The sequence below is a fragment of the Pteronotus mesoamericanus genome, unplaced genomic scaffold (genome assembly GCF_021234165.1).
Source record: "Pteronotus mesoamericanus isolate MK-2021 breed Mesoamerican mustached bat unplaced genomic scaffold, CSHL_Meso_final contig_20, whole genome shotgun sequence".
In the NCBI taxonomy this organism is placed as follows: Eukaryota; Metazoa; Chordata; class Mammalia; order Chiroptera; family Mormoopidae; genus Pteronotus; species Pteronotus mesoamericanus.
Genome location: NW_026555085.1, coordinates 9,222,214 through 9,237,534, shown reverse-complemented (window position 1 = coordinate 9,237,534; position 15,321 = coordinate 9,222,214). Strand labels below are relative to the sequence as shown.

The 15,321-nt window shown below is 55.1% G+C and overlaps 1 protein-coding gene across 1 annotated transcript; it reads left to right on the top strand.

Annotated features, from left to right (window-relative positions):
* The first annotated feature begins 70 nt into the window (after positions 1 to 70).
* On the top strand, positions 71 to 13,545 carry KCNK17 (potassium two pore domain channel subfamily K member 17). Its single transcript, XM_054568736.1, has 5 exons — positions 71 to 343; positions 3,173 to 3,287; positions 7,918 to 8,078; positions 8,544 to 8,718; positions 13,191 to 13,545. Exons 1-5 carry the CDS (start codon positions 71 to 73, stop codon positions 13,499 to 13,501), a joined length of 1,035 nt encoding a protein of 344 aa, XP_054424711.1. The 3' UTR covers positions 13,502 to 13,545.
* Positions 13,546 to 15,321: the final 1,776 nt, after the last annotated feature.

Genomic DNA, 15,321 nt, shown 5'->3' with positions numbered 1-15,321 from the left:
TGGGCACAAGCAGCTGCTGGCCGGAGAAGGGACCAGCAGAGCGCCAAGCCCTTCTTTTCCACCTCCGCCCATGGCTCCCAGCTCCAGTTTCTTTGTCTGTCCTACTATGTGCAGGCAGAGAGCCCGGGCAGCGCCCGAAGGCAAGGCCCAGGGCTGCGTGGTGCCAGGCATCGTGCTCTTGCTACTCACCTACTTGGCTTACCTGGCTCTGGGCACCGGCGTGTTCTGGATGCTGGAGAGCCCCGCGGCGAAGGATTCCAGCGCGAAATTCCAGCGCGACAAGTGGGCGCTGCTGCGGAACTTCACGTGTCTGGACGGCCCGGCGCTGGACTCGCTGATCCGGGTCAGGGACGAGCGGGGCCGGCTCGGGTGCGGGGGGCAGATCCGGGACAGGGCAGCACAGGGTGGCGGGCAGAGGGCGACAGGGCACGTCCTAACTCCGGACAAGAAAACGACGGGAACTCTTCTCCAAAAGAAGGGTGGAGGGGTTAAGACGCAGGGACGACAAGGGCCGGTGTAGCGGGGTCGGGGAGAGAGGGGTGGGCTGGACAGCCAGGGAAAGTCGTCCGCTCCGGCCAGAGCAACGTGCGGCGCGGTGCCGCACTGTGAACCCTGCAGGGGCGAGAGGGCACGACCCGCCCAGTTGAGAGTTTCTTGGAGCAAACACCGAATTTTGGGATGAGGACGACCGGGTCAGGAGCTGCCAGGGCCGACCCGGTCGACTCAGAACACGGGCAGGGCTCGCTCGACCGGCTTGGGAGGTCGCAGGGAGGGAGTCGAACTGGACCGGGCGGTGCTGTGTCGGGGTCGGACGGCGGGCGAAGGACGGAAGGGCACGCCTGGCCGCCGAGTGCAAATACGCGAATTAGGGGCGAGGGCGGCAGGGGGCGCTCCGCAGTGCCTAAGAATGAGCAGAAACACGGGCGTGACCCTCCGGGTCTGGGGGAAAGGGAGCGCCTGTCCGGGTCGTGGTGGAATGGGGTCCAGGAGTGCGTGCCAGGGTCCTGGGGCTCCAAGTGCGCAGACGCGGGTCAGGCAGAAGGAGGAAAGGATGCGTGGTCACTGGGCTGGGACACTGACCCCACGTTCTGGGACACTGGGCTGGGCGCGGAGGCTTGGACCGGCAGAAGGGAACGGTGGGCCAGAGGATGCAGGGGTTCCTGAGCACTGAGACTGCTCAGAGGGTGAGGACCCAGCCAGGCCTGCGGAGAAGGGAGAGCAAGGGAGGGTTCTTGGGGCGGCGGTGGAGGATAGCTGAAGGTCTCCTCCAACTCAGGGTAGGCGATGCTGGACTGGGAGCCGCTGAGATACGGAAGATGCATTAACATCTCAGGCCCTGGCTTGGCCCGGGAGCCCAGACAACTGCACCTGAAGCCCGAAATCCCCTCCCAGAGGACAGGGCCTACATCCTGGCACCAGGGCTGGGGTGGAGTCCTGAGCCGTTGGACTGAGCCTCAGCAGGGCCTGGAGCTGGACAGGGCACGGGCCATCTCCACTAAGGACTTAATGTAGCACCTCTACTTCCCATCTCTAAACGTCTACAGTCCTCCGCCTGGCCCTGGAGGCATTGTGCCACTGGTCTTGCACAACTTCCCTGGGCCCGCGGACGATGACAATGATGGGACGATAACAATACTAACTGCTTCTGTGTAGCACTTGCTGTGTGTGGAGCACTGTCCCTAGTGTATTAGCTTGTTTCATCCTCACCTACCTAACAGGTAGGTATCATTGTTATCATCCCAGTTTTAGAGATGAAGAAACAGGGGCTCAGAGAGGTTAAATACGAATACATGGCTACATAGCCAGGAAGCTGGGCTGCAAACCACCATGAGCACTGCCTCAGTGTGCACCTGTGAATGTGGGTGTTTCGGCAAGGCTTTCCTCTCCATACACTTCCCCCTACAACCCCCTCCTGCGTCACCCCACTCAAGCCGACCTCTGGTTTCATCCCCAGGAACAAGGACATGGTATCTCCAACCCAGATCTCCCCTCTGAGTACAGACATGTACATGCAACTTCCTAGCAGCCATGAAGTTCCCCCAAGGTCAAGACCAGGCAACCTTCCTCCTCCACTGGCTTCACACCACGCATGCTCCTCACTACTCACACCAATAGGGCCAGAGGTCTGGGCTTCTGAATAGCTCCTCTCTGTTCTTCCGGGACCACCCTGTGCCAGGATGCAGGCCAGGCCCTCCCCTTCGCTCACCCCTGCAGGTGTCTTTCCTCCTCCTCTCTGCCACCAACTTCCACACTGCCAGCTGCTGTAGAGCACACAACTTGAGCTTGCCTCTCCTCCGCTAAGTGGCCTTAGAGGAGACCTGTCACTCTATCCCTGGTAGAGCAGAGCCAAGCATGGCCTGGCTCACAATGGCCTTTCAGTCTCCCTATTTGAGGTCCCAGGTGCAGTCCTGCCTACCATCTACCTAAATGTCCTTCCACTGAGAGCAATCCTATCTGACCCCCAGGGAAGGCCCAACTAAAACATCACCCCCTCCCTGAAGCTTCTGCCCCTACTCCCATCAGAATGAACACCTTTCCTCTCTGTATTCCTCCAGCGTTATATTTGTAATAATAATGATGACAGCCACGTCCAGGCACTGTTCTAAGTCATCACACCTAGTACCTCATTTAACCCTCACAACTCTATGAAGTAGGTGTTGTTAGTGTTCCCATTTTGCAGATAAGAAAACTGAGGCACAGAGAAGCTGAGTGTCTTATCCACTATCACACAGTTAAATTGCCTCAAGTTCGCACTGACTGCACCATATTAGAGTTAAGTTTGTCTCTGTCCTGCTGAGGACCGCGGTCATGTCTCTTTCATCTTCATGCCCCCTAAAACACCACATGTCATGCCTGGCCAGTGCTTATTACAAGAACGGGAGTGAGCAGAGAAAAAAATGGTGTTCTTCCAGCCAGTGAGATATCCTGGGCTGACCTGGGCTCTGGGGGAAAAGAAGGGAGGGAGCTGTCCCGTGTTTCCTGCCCCTGAGGAGCCCCAGGTTGGAGGGGAAGTGCCTTCTGGCCCGGGACAGTCTGGCTTCAGTGGCTGTGAGGATTGGCCATGCGTTTGTGTGTGTCCCTGTGTGTGTGCATGTGCCCATGTGTGTGGGTTTGGGTGCAGGAGCCCAGTCACACCACAGAGACTGGTGGTCACTGCAGCCTCTTCCCCCAGGGCATAGTCCAAGCCTACCAAAGTGGGGACATCGTCCTCGGCAACACCACCAGCATGGGGCGCTGGGAGCTCATGGGCTCCTTCTTCTTTTCTGTGTCCACCATCACCACCATTGGTAAGAGCAGGATTGGGCCGCGTGGGCGGGGCTGGGGAGGGTGGCCTCCCCCTAAGGGACAGGGGACCAGTACCTTTTGGAGAGGTTACAAGGTTACTAGGGCCTCAGGACTCCAAGGGCAGGTGGTCCCGCCATACAGGCACCACTTGGGAGCAGAATCTCAGGCTCACAACAGCTCTGCTGTATCAGGTTCTGCATTTTACCAAGGTCCCCCAGAGCGTCTGTGCAACCTCACGGTTAAGAAGCATGGCTTTGGGGGACTCTGCCTCCCACAACCTCTCTGGAGGCAGAGCGTTTCCCTGTGCCAGACTAAAGAGGCTCTGGGCGCTGTATGTGCCCTGGGCTCCTCGCCAAATCCACCCAACGCTGAGCCCGGGAGTAGTGGGGATGGGCCCTGGGTCGGGGGAGGGAGGAGGTGAGGAAGAGGGGCTAGAAACCCCAAAGAGCCTTTCAACCTGACCTGTTCTCAGCCTTTGGGGAGAAACAGCCATTCCTGGAGGCCGCTCCTCAGCTCACGAAGGCACCACCTCTCCCCATCATCGCCCTCTCCAAATCCCCTTCCTCTCGCACACCCAGGACTCCTGGGCCAGATCTCCTCACCCTGCCATTGCCATGTCGCCAGTCCTGCCCTCGTAAGAGCAGAGGGTGCCTGAGGGCTCTTAGGAGGGGAAGGTGAAGAGCAGCCTTAGATACCCCAGCTCTAGACCCAGGAAATAAATCAAGCCACATCCCCCTGCCCTGGCCGTGAACGTCTCAAGAATCACCGCCAGGTGGCAGGCTGACACCGCCTGTGGCTCAGGCTACCTCGCCAGCTCTGGCCAGCCAGAGCCCTCTCCCCAGGAAAGCAGCGTTCCAGCCTCTGTCCTCCCAGAGAGGAGCCAGGTGGAAGCACCCAGGGGACTATCCATCTAGTTTTAAATCAGCCGGTACTTCTTGGAAGGAGGGCTCAGGGCTGCACAGGAGCTTGGCCAGTCCACCTTAAGGCATACATTTCTGAAAGGCCCCTCAGACCCCAAGGACTCTGTTACCTGGAAGGACCAGCCAGGATGACATTTATTCATCTCTATACCCCTGGGATCTAGGACAAGGCCCAGCATTCAGGGGCACCCAACAAATGCTGACACACTAACGAATTCCAAAAATACCCATTCTGCCAGCATGTATTGAGTCCCATGGTGATGGGATGTTGACGCACGGTCACATGTGTAGGGGTCTTAGGTCTCTGAACCCCACACTGACTACACCGTCTGCCCCAGGCCTATCTCTTTGGCCCCCTGAATTCAGAATTTCACATGTGTCTCTTCCCAGTTCTACGGTGTTTAGCCTGGCCTATTTCCCTGTCTGCTTTGTTCTGCTGTCTGAGCCAGCTCTGCCCCACCTCACACATATGGTCTGCTTTAACATTCAAGATGTTGTCCTTAGGGTCCAACCTCCAAGCACAGGTTTTATTACTTTGATGTCACAGATGAGGAGGCTGAGGCACAGAGAAGTTGCATGCTTCCCCAAGGTCATGTAGCTAGTAAGCAGCAGAGCTGGGATTTGAAACCCAGCTGAGGGACGGCATTGCTCTTTCCCGTACCTTGGGACCAGCATCCTGTAAAGGCTGTACTTTCCAAGCCCTAGAATGAAATAGGGTCTGATAGACACACAACACTCCCGTCCTGAGCCCTGAAATTGTTCATCATCTGCAAAGTCTATCCACAGCTTGCTCATTTGTTCACTCATCTGTCCATCCATTCATGTAACAAAAAGACTGAGTACCCAGTGTGGGCCACAGAGTTCTAGGTGCCAGGAATATAATCGTGAGCAAAGCTGGCAAGTCCCTGCCTTTGGCGGATTGACATTCATTCTACTGTGTGGGAGCACATAACAAACTAACTGATACATAGACAATATTTGGGTTATAAGGGCACTTAGGGAAAAATAAAGACAGGAAAGAGAGTTCCACAGTAATGGGAGGTTGGGGGCTACTGTAGATGGTTGGCCATTGATATGGTAACATTGAAGCAGAAACATAAACAAAATAACGGAACAGCCAGGCGGGTAAGTGGGGAAAGCATCTCCTGCCAGGATGTACAAAGGCCTGAAATAGAGTGTGGCTGGTGTGTTTGGGGAACAATAAGGAGGACCAGATGGCTAGACAGGGTTGGAACTGAGGACTGACTTTGGGAAGGTACAGGGGAGCCCAAACACAGAGGACCTTGTAGGGCAAGGTGTCTTAGGACTGGGCTAGCAAAGTAAAAGAGGTGACAAGTGGGAGATGTTGAAATGTGAGAGGGCTTAGGTGGTGCTGGGGCTGTGACCACGGAGCATTCAACCGGCTGAATTGATGTCCACCAATTCTGCTGACCTGAGGGCTGACAGAGTAGGATGGGGGTGAGAAAGACCCATTTCATGTCAGCCTTTGAAAAGCAAAGTCATCTATTGAGGTCTCCCAGATCCGGAATCTAAGTGCTGCCATCCCACCAGTCAGAATGACAAGACCCCCAGGGATGGAGGATGGGACCCTGGGGAACCCACAGCTGGAGGAGAAGGAGCTGGTGAAGAGGCAGGCAGACAGGTTTACCAAGATGCTTACCTCTTCCCGCATGCCAGTAGTAAAGAGACTTCCTTCCTTTACAGGAGGAGCCCGTAAAGCCCGAAAGGGGAAGGTAGTTGGAGCTCTAGACAAGGCATCTGATGCCCTCAGACCAGAGCTGATTCAGTGGAGTTCAATCATTCATCCATTCATTCATGCAACAAACATTTATTTAGCACCCTTCTGTGTACTAGATGCTCGAGGGCTCACATTCCCATCTGCAGGACGCCCCCGCAGCCTCCTTTCATTCCCACACCACACTGAGAGGTCCCCATTTTACAGACAAGGAAACAGAAGCTCAGAAAGGTCAAGCCACTTGCCCCAGGTCCCACAGCCTGCAAGGAACAGAGCTGGGGTTCAAACCCAGGAAGTGCCTCTGACTCCCAAACCCGTGCTCTAGACTAACTAACACATGCTTTGGCCTCTCTTGGGACCGTATCCTCTGAGACCTCTTAGTAAGGCAGATGCCTAAACCACCAGTTTCAATACAGTGCAAGTGAGTGTGGAGTCAGGGGTGGGGACTTTAAGTGGTGATATGAGGCAAGAGGAAAAGAATCCTTCCCAAACCCCTCAGGAGTTCTGTTTAATCTATTTAATCTATGTATACATTCATTCCTATATTTTCCATTCATTCATTCATTTATTTTTGTACCCATTCAACACACATGCAGTGAGCTCCTATTGAGTGTCGGTCCTCTGCTAATTGTTGAGAATATAAAGATGATTAAGAGGCAGCCTCTGCTCTTCAGGTGTTCACAAGCCTCAGAAACAACACACTTGGAAATGAAACATTCCCACACATGGAGTAGGTTACCCTCCAAGCCAGGCAGAGTGCTGGGGGAGCCGCTCCTCTACCAGAGGGTCAGGGCTTGACTTGAGCCACTTACAGGTCGGCAAGGAGGGGAAGGAAGCAAGCTCTTAGTAGGGGAAGTATCATGTTCAAAGGCACAGAGGCATGAGGGCATCTGGGGGTTCAGCAGGGCAGGAGTGTAGCCAGAAGTGGGAAAGCAGGGAACCAGTGATGGGCTGGACAAGAGTCTGGACTTTCTGCAGCAGACGTGAGGGATCATAAAGGATGATAACCTGGAAGATGATATAATCAGGTTTGCATTTTAGAAAGACAAGACAGTGGTGACCAAGAAGTGGGGAGACAAGGGTAGAGGGGAATGAAGGAGGGAGGAATGGCCAGGTGGATAAACTCCTTTTAGGTTCACCTCACCCGCCCGTAGCCTCTCCCCACTCCCTTATCTTCATGACAGAAGCCCCAACCTCCACCTCCCGGAGGCCTCCTGATGGTCTGTCTTCTGCCCCTCACTCCCAAGAGGTTTGGGAAGGATCCCAGGTATGTTAGGACCCTTTGGAAATCAGATTATCAAGACAAGATCAGATGTGCAAGAAATGCGTATTGGCAGGGGTCAGGGGGGAGGACCTTTGAAGGATAGAGTAGGAGCAGGAGAGATGGCAAGAGCCTCGGACTGCAAATCAGGTCTGAGACCTGTGACAGGAAAGAGAGAACCTTGATGGGAACCTTCAAGGGACCTTGATGGGAACGAGCCGCAGGCTGCAGTGAGGCTCTGAGAAAGGCTTGGACAGGTGATGGGAGTCCCCCAGCAAGATGACCTGTTAGGGGAGTCCTTCATCGGGCGGGAGTGGCCTGGCTTTGGTGCTGGGAGCCACCTGGGCGCAGCAACTTGAATGGTGCTCTAGATCTCAGAGGTACAGGGGCTGGGGGCTCCAAAGCCTCCTGGGCCCCTGTCCCCCATTCCTCTGTCCACCAGAGAGGGAGGAAGTGAAGAGAGGGAAAACGGGACTCTCGCACTTCGTGGGTTGGAGCTCACACACACTGCTGAGCCTCTTAGAGCGTGTCTTCCAGTCTGTAAAACAAGGGACACAGCCCCATTGGGAAGGGGGGAATGGACGTATAGGCCCCTGCACCATGCCTGCACAGGACAGGAAGGCCTCCAGAAACACCAGCTGCCACTCAGAAGAGGGTTAGGAATGGGGACCCCCAGGGAAGGAAAGATCCACCGAGGTGCCCTTGTCTCCCCACAGGCTATGGCAACCTGAGCCCCCACACGATGGCTGCCCGCCTCTTCTGCATCTTCTTTGCTCTGGTGGGGATCCCACTCAACCTCGTTGTGCTCAACCACCTGGGGCACCTCATGGAGCAGGGGGTGCACCGCTGTGCCCGCAGGCTAGGAGGTGCCTGGCAGGTGAGGGGCCAAGGGAGCAGGGAGGGAAGGGTCACTTGTGGAATGAGGAGGCACTGCCGGGACCCCTGGCCGCTGATGGTGGAGGCAGTCACTGCCCCCTGGGAGGGTCTCCCGTGGAAAAGGACAGCTGTGGTGGGAAGGGGGGCCCCAGGGGGTCAATGGTGGGACAGGGCCATTTCTAGGAATCAGAGTTACCGGTGGGGATGTGGTGGGATTAGGAGGTCACTGCCCAGAAGGGGGCTTTTAGTAATAAAAGAGCATCACTGGGGGAGACACGGTGGCCTCTGGTATTTAGGAAGTGCACAAGGTACCAAGGCCTTGGCTGGGAACCTGGAGAACACAGCCAGGCGGAGAGGCCCCGGGCAGCCTCCTTCTGTCGTCGGCTCAGGCCCCCCAGGCTGCCTGCTCCCAGCCCCTGCACTGCACAGAGGCCGCATGGGGGCTGAGCGCTGTGTGCACCCCCAGGACCCGGCCAAGGCCCGCTGGCTGGCAGGCTCCAGCGCCCTCCTCTCAGGCCTCCTTCTCTTCCTGCTGCTGCCCCCACTGCTCTTCTCCCACATGGAGGGCTGGAGCTACATGGAGGGCTTCTACTTCGCCTTCATCACCCTCAGCACCGTGGGCTTCGGAGACTACGTGATTGGTGAGAGCCCCTGACAGTGACAAGCGGGAGGGGTGGCTAGACAACCAGCGACCTGGCCCTCCACTCGTCTGCCCCCTTGGCTGAGTCCTTGGGGCACCCGCCGCATGGTAGGTCCAGTGGGGGCTTCAGGCCCGAAGTCCAGAATACAGGATCAACCCACCTTGGTTGTGTGATGAGGCTAAGGTCACCGAGCAAAAATGACAACTGGAGTTTGAACCAGCGCTTCAGGCTGGAAGTCGCACCCTTGGCCATCTTGACAAGCACTGGGAGGGCCTCGCTTGTCCACAGGCTCAACTCCCATTCTTGGAGCTCACAAGAAAAAGGGAGTGCCTGACCCCCTCCCCAGTCTGTCCTTGTCCCAGGGTCTCTCCTTCCCACTTCACCCTGCCCCATTAAACACCAAGTTTCCCACTGCCCCTGGGCTGGGCCCACGAGGATCAGGCTGGAGAGGCCAGGAGACTAAGGAACGCCCCCTCCCCCGCACACGCCCCACTGGAACACAATTGGCAGCTGAGCACTCTGAGTGCCGGGAAGAATGGGCTGCATGGTCCCCAGGGCCCCAGGTGGGGATTAATCTGTGATTTAACCCGGTGTGGGCAAGACTAGGGCCCTAGAAAGCCTTGCATGATAAAGCTGAGTCAGATGCCCAGCAGGTGGCAGTAGAGGATATTCTGTGGGGTGGGTAGGAGAGGTGGCTGGACCCACCCGCTCAGCCTCAGCACCTGAAGGTGCACCGTAGGAGCAGTGGCCACTGGCACCACTGCCACACTGGGCTCAAGGGGCTCTGTGCTCGTTTGGACCCTTGGCCTTAAACTGGGGAGGCAGCCCTGCCCTCTTCACTCCCTTGGAGAAAGAACCCAGCCAGGAATATGGATGTGCAGTTTTAAGTAACAAAGAGCTAGCTCACCAGGCAACCTAGAGCCATGAGTGTCACCGGATTTTACTAAGGAGGAAGCTGAAGCTCAGAGAGGCCAAGCAACTTGCCTGAGATTGCACAGCTAGTGAGATATCAAGTCTCATCTGTTTGACTCCAAAACTCATACTCTCTCCAAACCACTTCACACACCCCCTCTAGGGGCCTCACTCTGCTCCTGTCTGTAAAAGGAGGGGCTTGGATTAGGTGATGGCTAAGACCTCCTCAGGACCTGCTCGCCTCTGTGCAAGGTCCCCTTCTCTTAACCGCTCCTTCTCCAGGAAGAAGGGTCTAGTGTCAGATGCTTTATGCCACCCCTTCCGGACAGCCTCCATCCTGGGAGGGGGGCTCACTCTGGAAGGAAATCCTGGGGAAGTCTTCTTCCAACTGGGTCATGTTTCCCCTCCTACCCTCAGGGTGGAGAGATGTGTCTTAGGAGAGCTGAGGCCGGTAGCGCCAAGGACCACATCTGCCCCCCCACAGCTCACAGAATGATTCCTGGGTCTGTCCTCGTTTCTCTGTTCCCACTGCAATTTCCCTAGCCCAGGCAGGGCAGTGGCATCTGGCTGGTTGTGTTACATTGACAAAGAGCACAGTGAGGGTGGCACCGTGGATGTGTGCAGTCTCTATCTTGTTCCCTTTTGGTTTATTCGACCTCTAAAAATGACAAGTGCTATCATGTCGTCTGCCCAGCTCCTCTGAGACTCTTCAGTGTTTCCCATAGTCTCAGGATAGAGTACAAAATCCATGACGAGGCCTGCAAGCATTTCTGTATGACCAGGTCCTGCCTCCCTCTCCACTCTGAGCCCCTTCCTCCCATGATGCACTTGGGCCTTCCTGAAATACTCTTCTGACCAGCGGGTCCTGCAGCACCCTTCACCCCCTACCCTGGAGTTCAGAGGATGAAACTCAGGATTTGTTCCCAGTGATAGTCCTAAACCCAGAAGACCTGGTTCTCTGAGAGAGCCCAGTGCAAAGAGAGGGCAGAAGAGTGGGAACGGGACCGCAACTAGGATCTCTTGGTGCCATAGATCACCAGGGCTCCCAAAGTCTGGGCTTGATGGGAAGAGCTAACAGAGAAAACCTATGTGGAGTTGAGGGGAATCTCTGTGAGGATGTGCTGCAGCCCCACAGTCCCCCCCAGGCAGGGCAAGGGAGGAGGGGTGGCTCTCTCCAGACATGGGCACCCTGGAAATGGGCGGAAAGGCCTCCGCTGCCACCGCCGAGGGAAGGGCAGGGCTAATCGGGGTCTCTGCCGCACTGTAAGCCACAGGTAGGGATTGGCCAGGCAGGGGTATGGGGTCAGACCTCCCAAGCCCTGCCCGGCCAGTCCCTAAGCATGGCTCACAGGATAGCAGAGACCAAACACCCTGACTTAGGAAGCCTGGCCCAAACTCACACAGGCCCTTAAAAAGCCCAGAGGGGCAGCGGGCAGAGCCGCCCTTTTCACTACGTCTTCAGAGATTTGCTGCTCACTCTGGTTCCTTCTGCAGCCATTTCAGTGGCAAGTGACCACCCTGAGAACCCTTGGCTGCGTCATCTATAAGGAGAAAATGAGGCCCTGAGAGGGAAGAAAAAAAAAAAAGTTCATTAAGGTCATAGAGCAGGCAAGCCTAGGGCAGGTCCAGGATAGACCGCTAAGTCAGGGCTTCTCAAATGCATGTGTTCCAGAATCTTCCACAGCTGAGAGGGGACAAACCCCACTCTCCCATGTCTCTCAGCCAAGAAAGTCAAACCCCTTTCCTGGATGGGAATGCCAAGGTCCACCACCTGGACTGTGGGTGTCCATTGTCCCTGAGTCAGCAGCCACAGGGGCGCTGTCCCCACAGGCAGCTGCTCCTCTTTGCCCAAAGGCAGTGGCAGGGCCAGTCCCCAGGTCCCAGCCGCCTGCTCCTCCCTGGACCCGTAGCCCCCACAATTGCATTTGCAACTCAGTTGAGCGCCTTGCCAGCTGCCAGGTCTCCTGCCACCTGTGATTTTGGCTGAAAAAAATGAAATGAATGTGGAGAGGAACACCTCCTCCCCTCCGTTGCCAGGAGCAAGCTGAGCTAGCGGGTGGCAGGGGCAGTGAGCTGGCTCAGTGCTGATCTCATTTGGGACGGCCAGCGGAATCGTGGCCCCATAACCCAATCAGCCTAATCCAATGCCGGCTCCTGCCAGGCGGCGGGGTTGGTCCTGGGCTGCGGAATCCTCCCTGAGCTGGGGTCCGGGCGAGGGGCCTGGCCATGGGAGGACAGGACGGAGAGGTTGTCTTGGTCCAGCAGGATAGGATGGGGGCCGGTAAAAGGAGCTAAGACAGAAAAGGATGTCAAGGAAGTAGGAGGATCTTCCTTTGAATGATCCCAGTCTAATGAAGGAAACAAGACAGTCCCCAGGAAACAGACAGAGGGAAGAACTAAGTTATGGAGCAGACCCTTGACATGACGTATCTGAGTCTCACAGCAACCCCCCTTCACTCCCTCCCTCAGCTGTTACTCATCCAGTCCTGACTGTGTTGGGGACCCAACGGTGAGTGCAACAGTCACCCAGCTACCGTGAACAGTGTACCACAGTATGTTGCAGGCACCATTCTGAGCACTTGAGATGCATGAACCCGTGTGACAGCCACAACAGCCTTAGAAGGTGGACACCCTCGCTACCTCCATTTTACAGATGAGGAAGCCGAGGCCCAGAGATAATAAGTAACTTACCCAGCAAAAGCACATGCGCTGTGAGAGATTTTAACAGAGGTTCCCAGACTGGTCTCTGGGGTGTGACATCTGAACTGATATCGGAAGGATGGGAAGAAGATAACCAGGCCAAGAGGAATTAGAAATGAAGGACATTCTGAGCCTAGCGGACAGCGAGTGCAAAGGCCCTGGGGCAGGAAAGATGATAGACGAAGCCAGGGGAAAAAGACCAGAGTAACTAGAGCCCAACACTCAAAGGGAAAAGGGTGCAAGTTGAGGCTGGAGAAGTCAATAGGGGCCTTGGGATAAGAAGTTCGGACTTAATCATAAAAACCAAAGATAAGAAATTATTTTTTCTGCTTCACAGGTAAGGGACATTCAGACAGATGAAGGTCACACAGCTAGTGAGAACTGAGGCAGGATACAAACTCCAGCAGTTCCATCTGTTCTTCCTAAAGCTCCTAGCAAAATACCTCCCTTCAAATATGAGGAAAACCACACACACAGAGACAGGCAAACAAGAGATCATGCGTCGGAATCTCTTGCTGGGCCCACACCCAGGGTTTCTGATTCAGTAGGTCTGGAGCAAGGCCCAATCATTTGCATTCTTAACAAAGTCTGAGGTGGTGCTGATGCTGCTGGTCCAGGGACCCCATTTTAGAACACAGAGTACCTTAGACAAAAAGGAAATATAGTTTCCATACCCACAGTCCAATCCAGGGAGGCTTCCTGGAATCTTGCAGAGGTGACCACAAGGCCAACAATCTCAGGCCAGTTTAGACTTCCTATATTCTGCTGATATGTGTCAAGCCATGTCTGTCCATTTCGGCTTTGGAACCATGGCCCTGACTTTCCCAGGACTTCACCCTCTGACCTTGCCTCTCCCCTAGGGATGGACCCCTCCCGGAGGTACCCACTGTGGTACAAGAACACAGTGTCCTTGTGGATCCTCTTTGGGATGGCGTGGCTGGCCTTGATCATCAAACTGATCCTCTCCCTGATGGAGACCCCAGGAAGATCATGTTCCTGCTACCACCACAGCTGCAAGGGAGACTTCAAGCCCCGAAGCTGGAGGCAGGGCTCAGATGAAGAGGCAGAGCCCCCCTCCCCACAGCCAGGCTGCTGTCCAGAGGGGCCTATGGAAACCACACAGCATCCGGAACCCTCTACTCAGGTCTCATGCTGTGGAAAGGACAGCTAGTTCTACTCCAGTATTTGCTCCACCTTCTTTCTCAGTAACAAGACTTCTTATTTTAATCTTGCACGTGACCACTCAGACTAAAGACTCCATTTTTTTGTCTTCTCTTGAGGCTAAGTGCAGCTGTATAATTAAATTCTGCCCAATAGGATACATAAAGAAGTATCCAGTGTGACTTGTGGATGTGGCTTTCAGTGTGGGGCAGTGTGTGCCCTTCTTCCCCACTTCCTTTTCTTAGCTGGCTGCAATGCTGTTATGGTGGCTGGAGATCCAGCAGCCATGTTGCACCATGAGGTAGAGATCATGTTTGTCATTGGTGGCACAATAAAATAGGAAGAGCCTGGATTCCTGATGGTTACAGAGACTCCATAACAAACCTGGACTAAATACTGCCAGACTTCACTTATGTGAAAGAGAAGTAAGTGTCAATCTTATTTAAAACACTATTATTTGGGTTTTTCTGACACTCAGAAGCAAAACTAATTCTAATTGACACACACATACCCAGAGACAAAGGCATACACGGAGAAACCACTTCCTCCCCAGGTGAGTTTGCCCAGGACAGTTAGAGGGAATGGACTGAGGGCTGGACTGTGCCTCCCTCCGCCCCCGCCCCCGCTGTACCACCAGAGGCCCTCCCGGGAAACTCACTAAAGATTTGTGAGAACTTTCACTGCTATTGCTGAAATCTGTGCTCTGTCATTCACTCACACCACAGAAAAGCCAGGGCAGGCCAGTGGGTTCTTCCTGCCTCATCCTGCCCCACTGCACCTGAAGGCTCTAACAAGTTTGTAAAGCCAGGTAGGGTTAGCAGAGCATCTCACCCTGAGCATTTCTACCTTCACTCGGGGTTGCTCTAATCAGAACGTAATGGTGTGGTCACCACCATCTTGGATCCCCAAACCCAGCCAGGAACCCCTGACGGCTCTAGCCAGTACCTGAGGGTCACCTGGGGCAGCTGGCTTTTTGGCCTCAGTGGATATCTGTGACTGCTCCCACCTACCATCCTACAGGTAACATCACAGGGACGCTGGGGGCTCATGTGGCCCCTCCTTGTGGACAAATCCTTTAGCATCAGGGCCCTCCTGGAACTGGGTCGGGGCAGCCTTTTGGCCAAAGAAAAAGGAAGAGCTGTTATACCACCCAGCTTGCGGCCTCTGGCCTGGGCTTAAGTGGGACCAAGGCCAGACCCAGGGGCAAACACGAGCGCGTAAACAAGGCCCATGCCCATTTCCTAAGGCCCACAGGCTGAGCAGAGGTAAATGGACTTGAAGAAGAGATTGGAAGTGGCATCCTTTGTACTTAACACACTCCAGAAAGAGGACCTAGCAATTCAAAACTGAGAGAGAGAGAGAGAGAGAGGCCAGAGTGCTGGGTTGGCCTTTGTGGTCCCAGCTCACCTTGAGCCCTTTCTCCTCATGCCTGGCCTCTCTAGATGGAATCCCTCTCCCCCATCATACCCTTCACTTCACGCACAACCCTACTCATGCTCAGAGGTTCCCAGCCTGTGGTGTTGGGGGCAGGACAGAAGGAAGTTTCTGATTGGCCAGTTCCTTACAGATGTCTGCTCCACAGCCAATGAGAAGAGTCACTGCAACTGCCTTACAAATCATGAACAGTGAGGGGTGGTGGACAGAGGTATAAGGAGCCATATTTGGAGCCACTAGAGAGGACTGAGTCTGGGAAAGGCACAAGAACAGAGAATCAGACCACTGGACAGAAATCACAGAATAAAATGGGCAGTGAGCTCTCTCCCTCATAGGCAAGAGGGAGGGGGAGGGGAGTGATGATGACACGATAAGGGCGGCCTGAGAAAGCAGTCC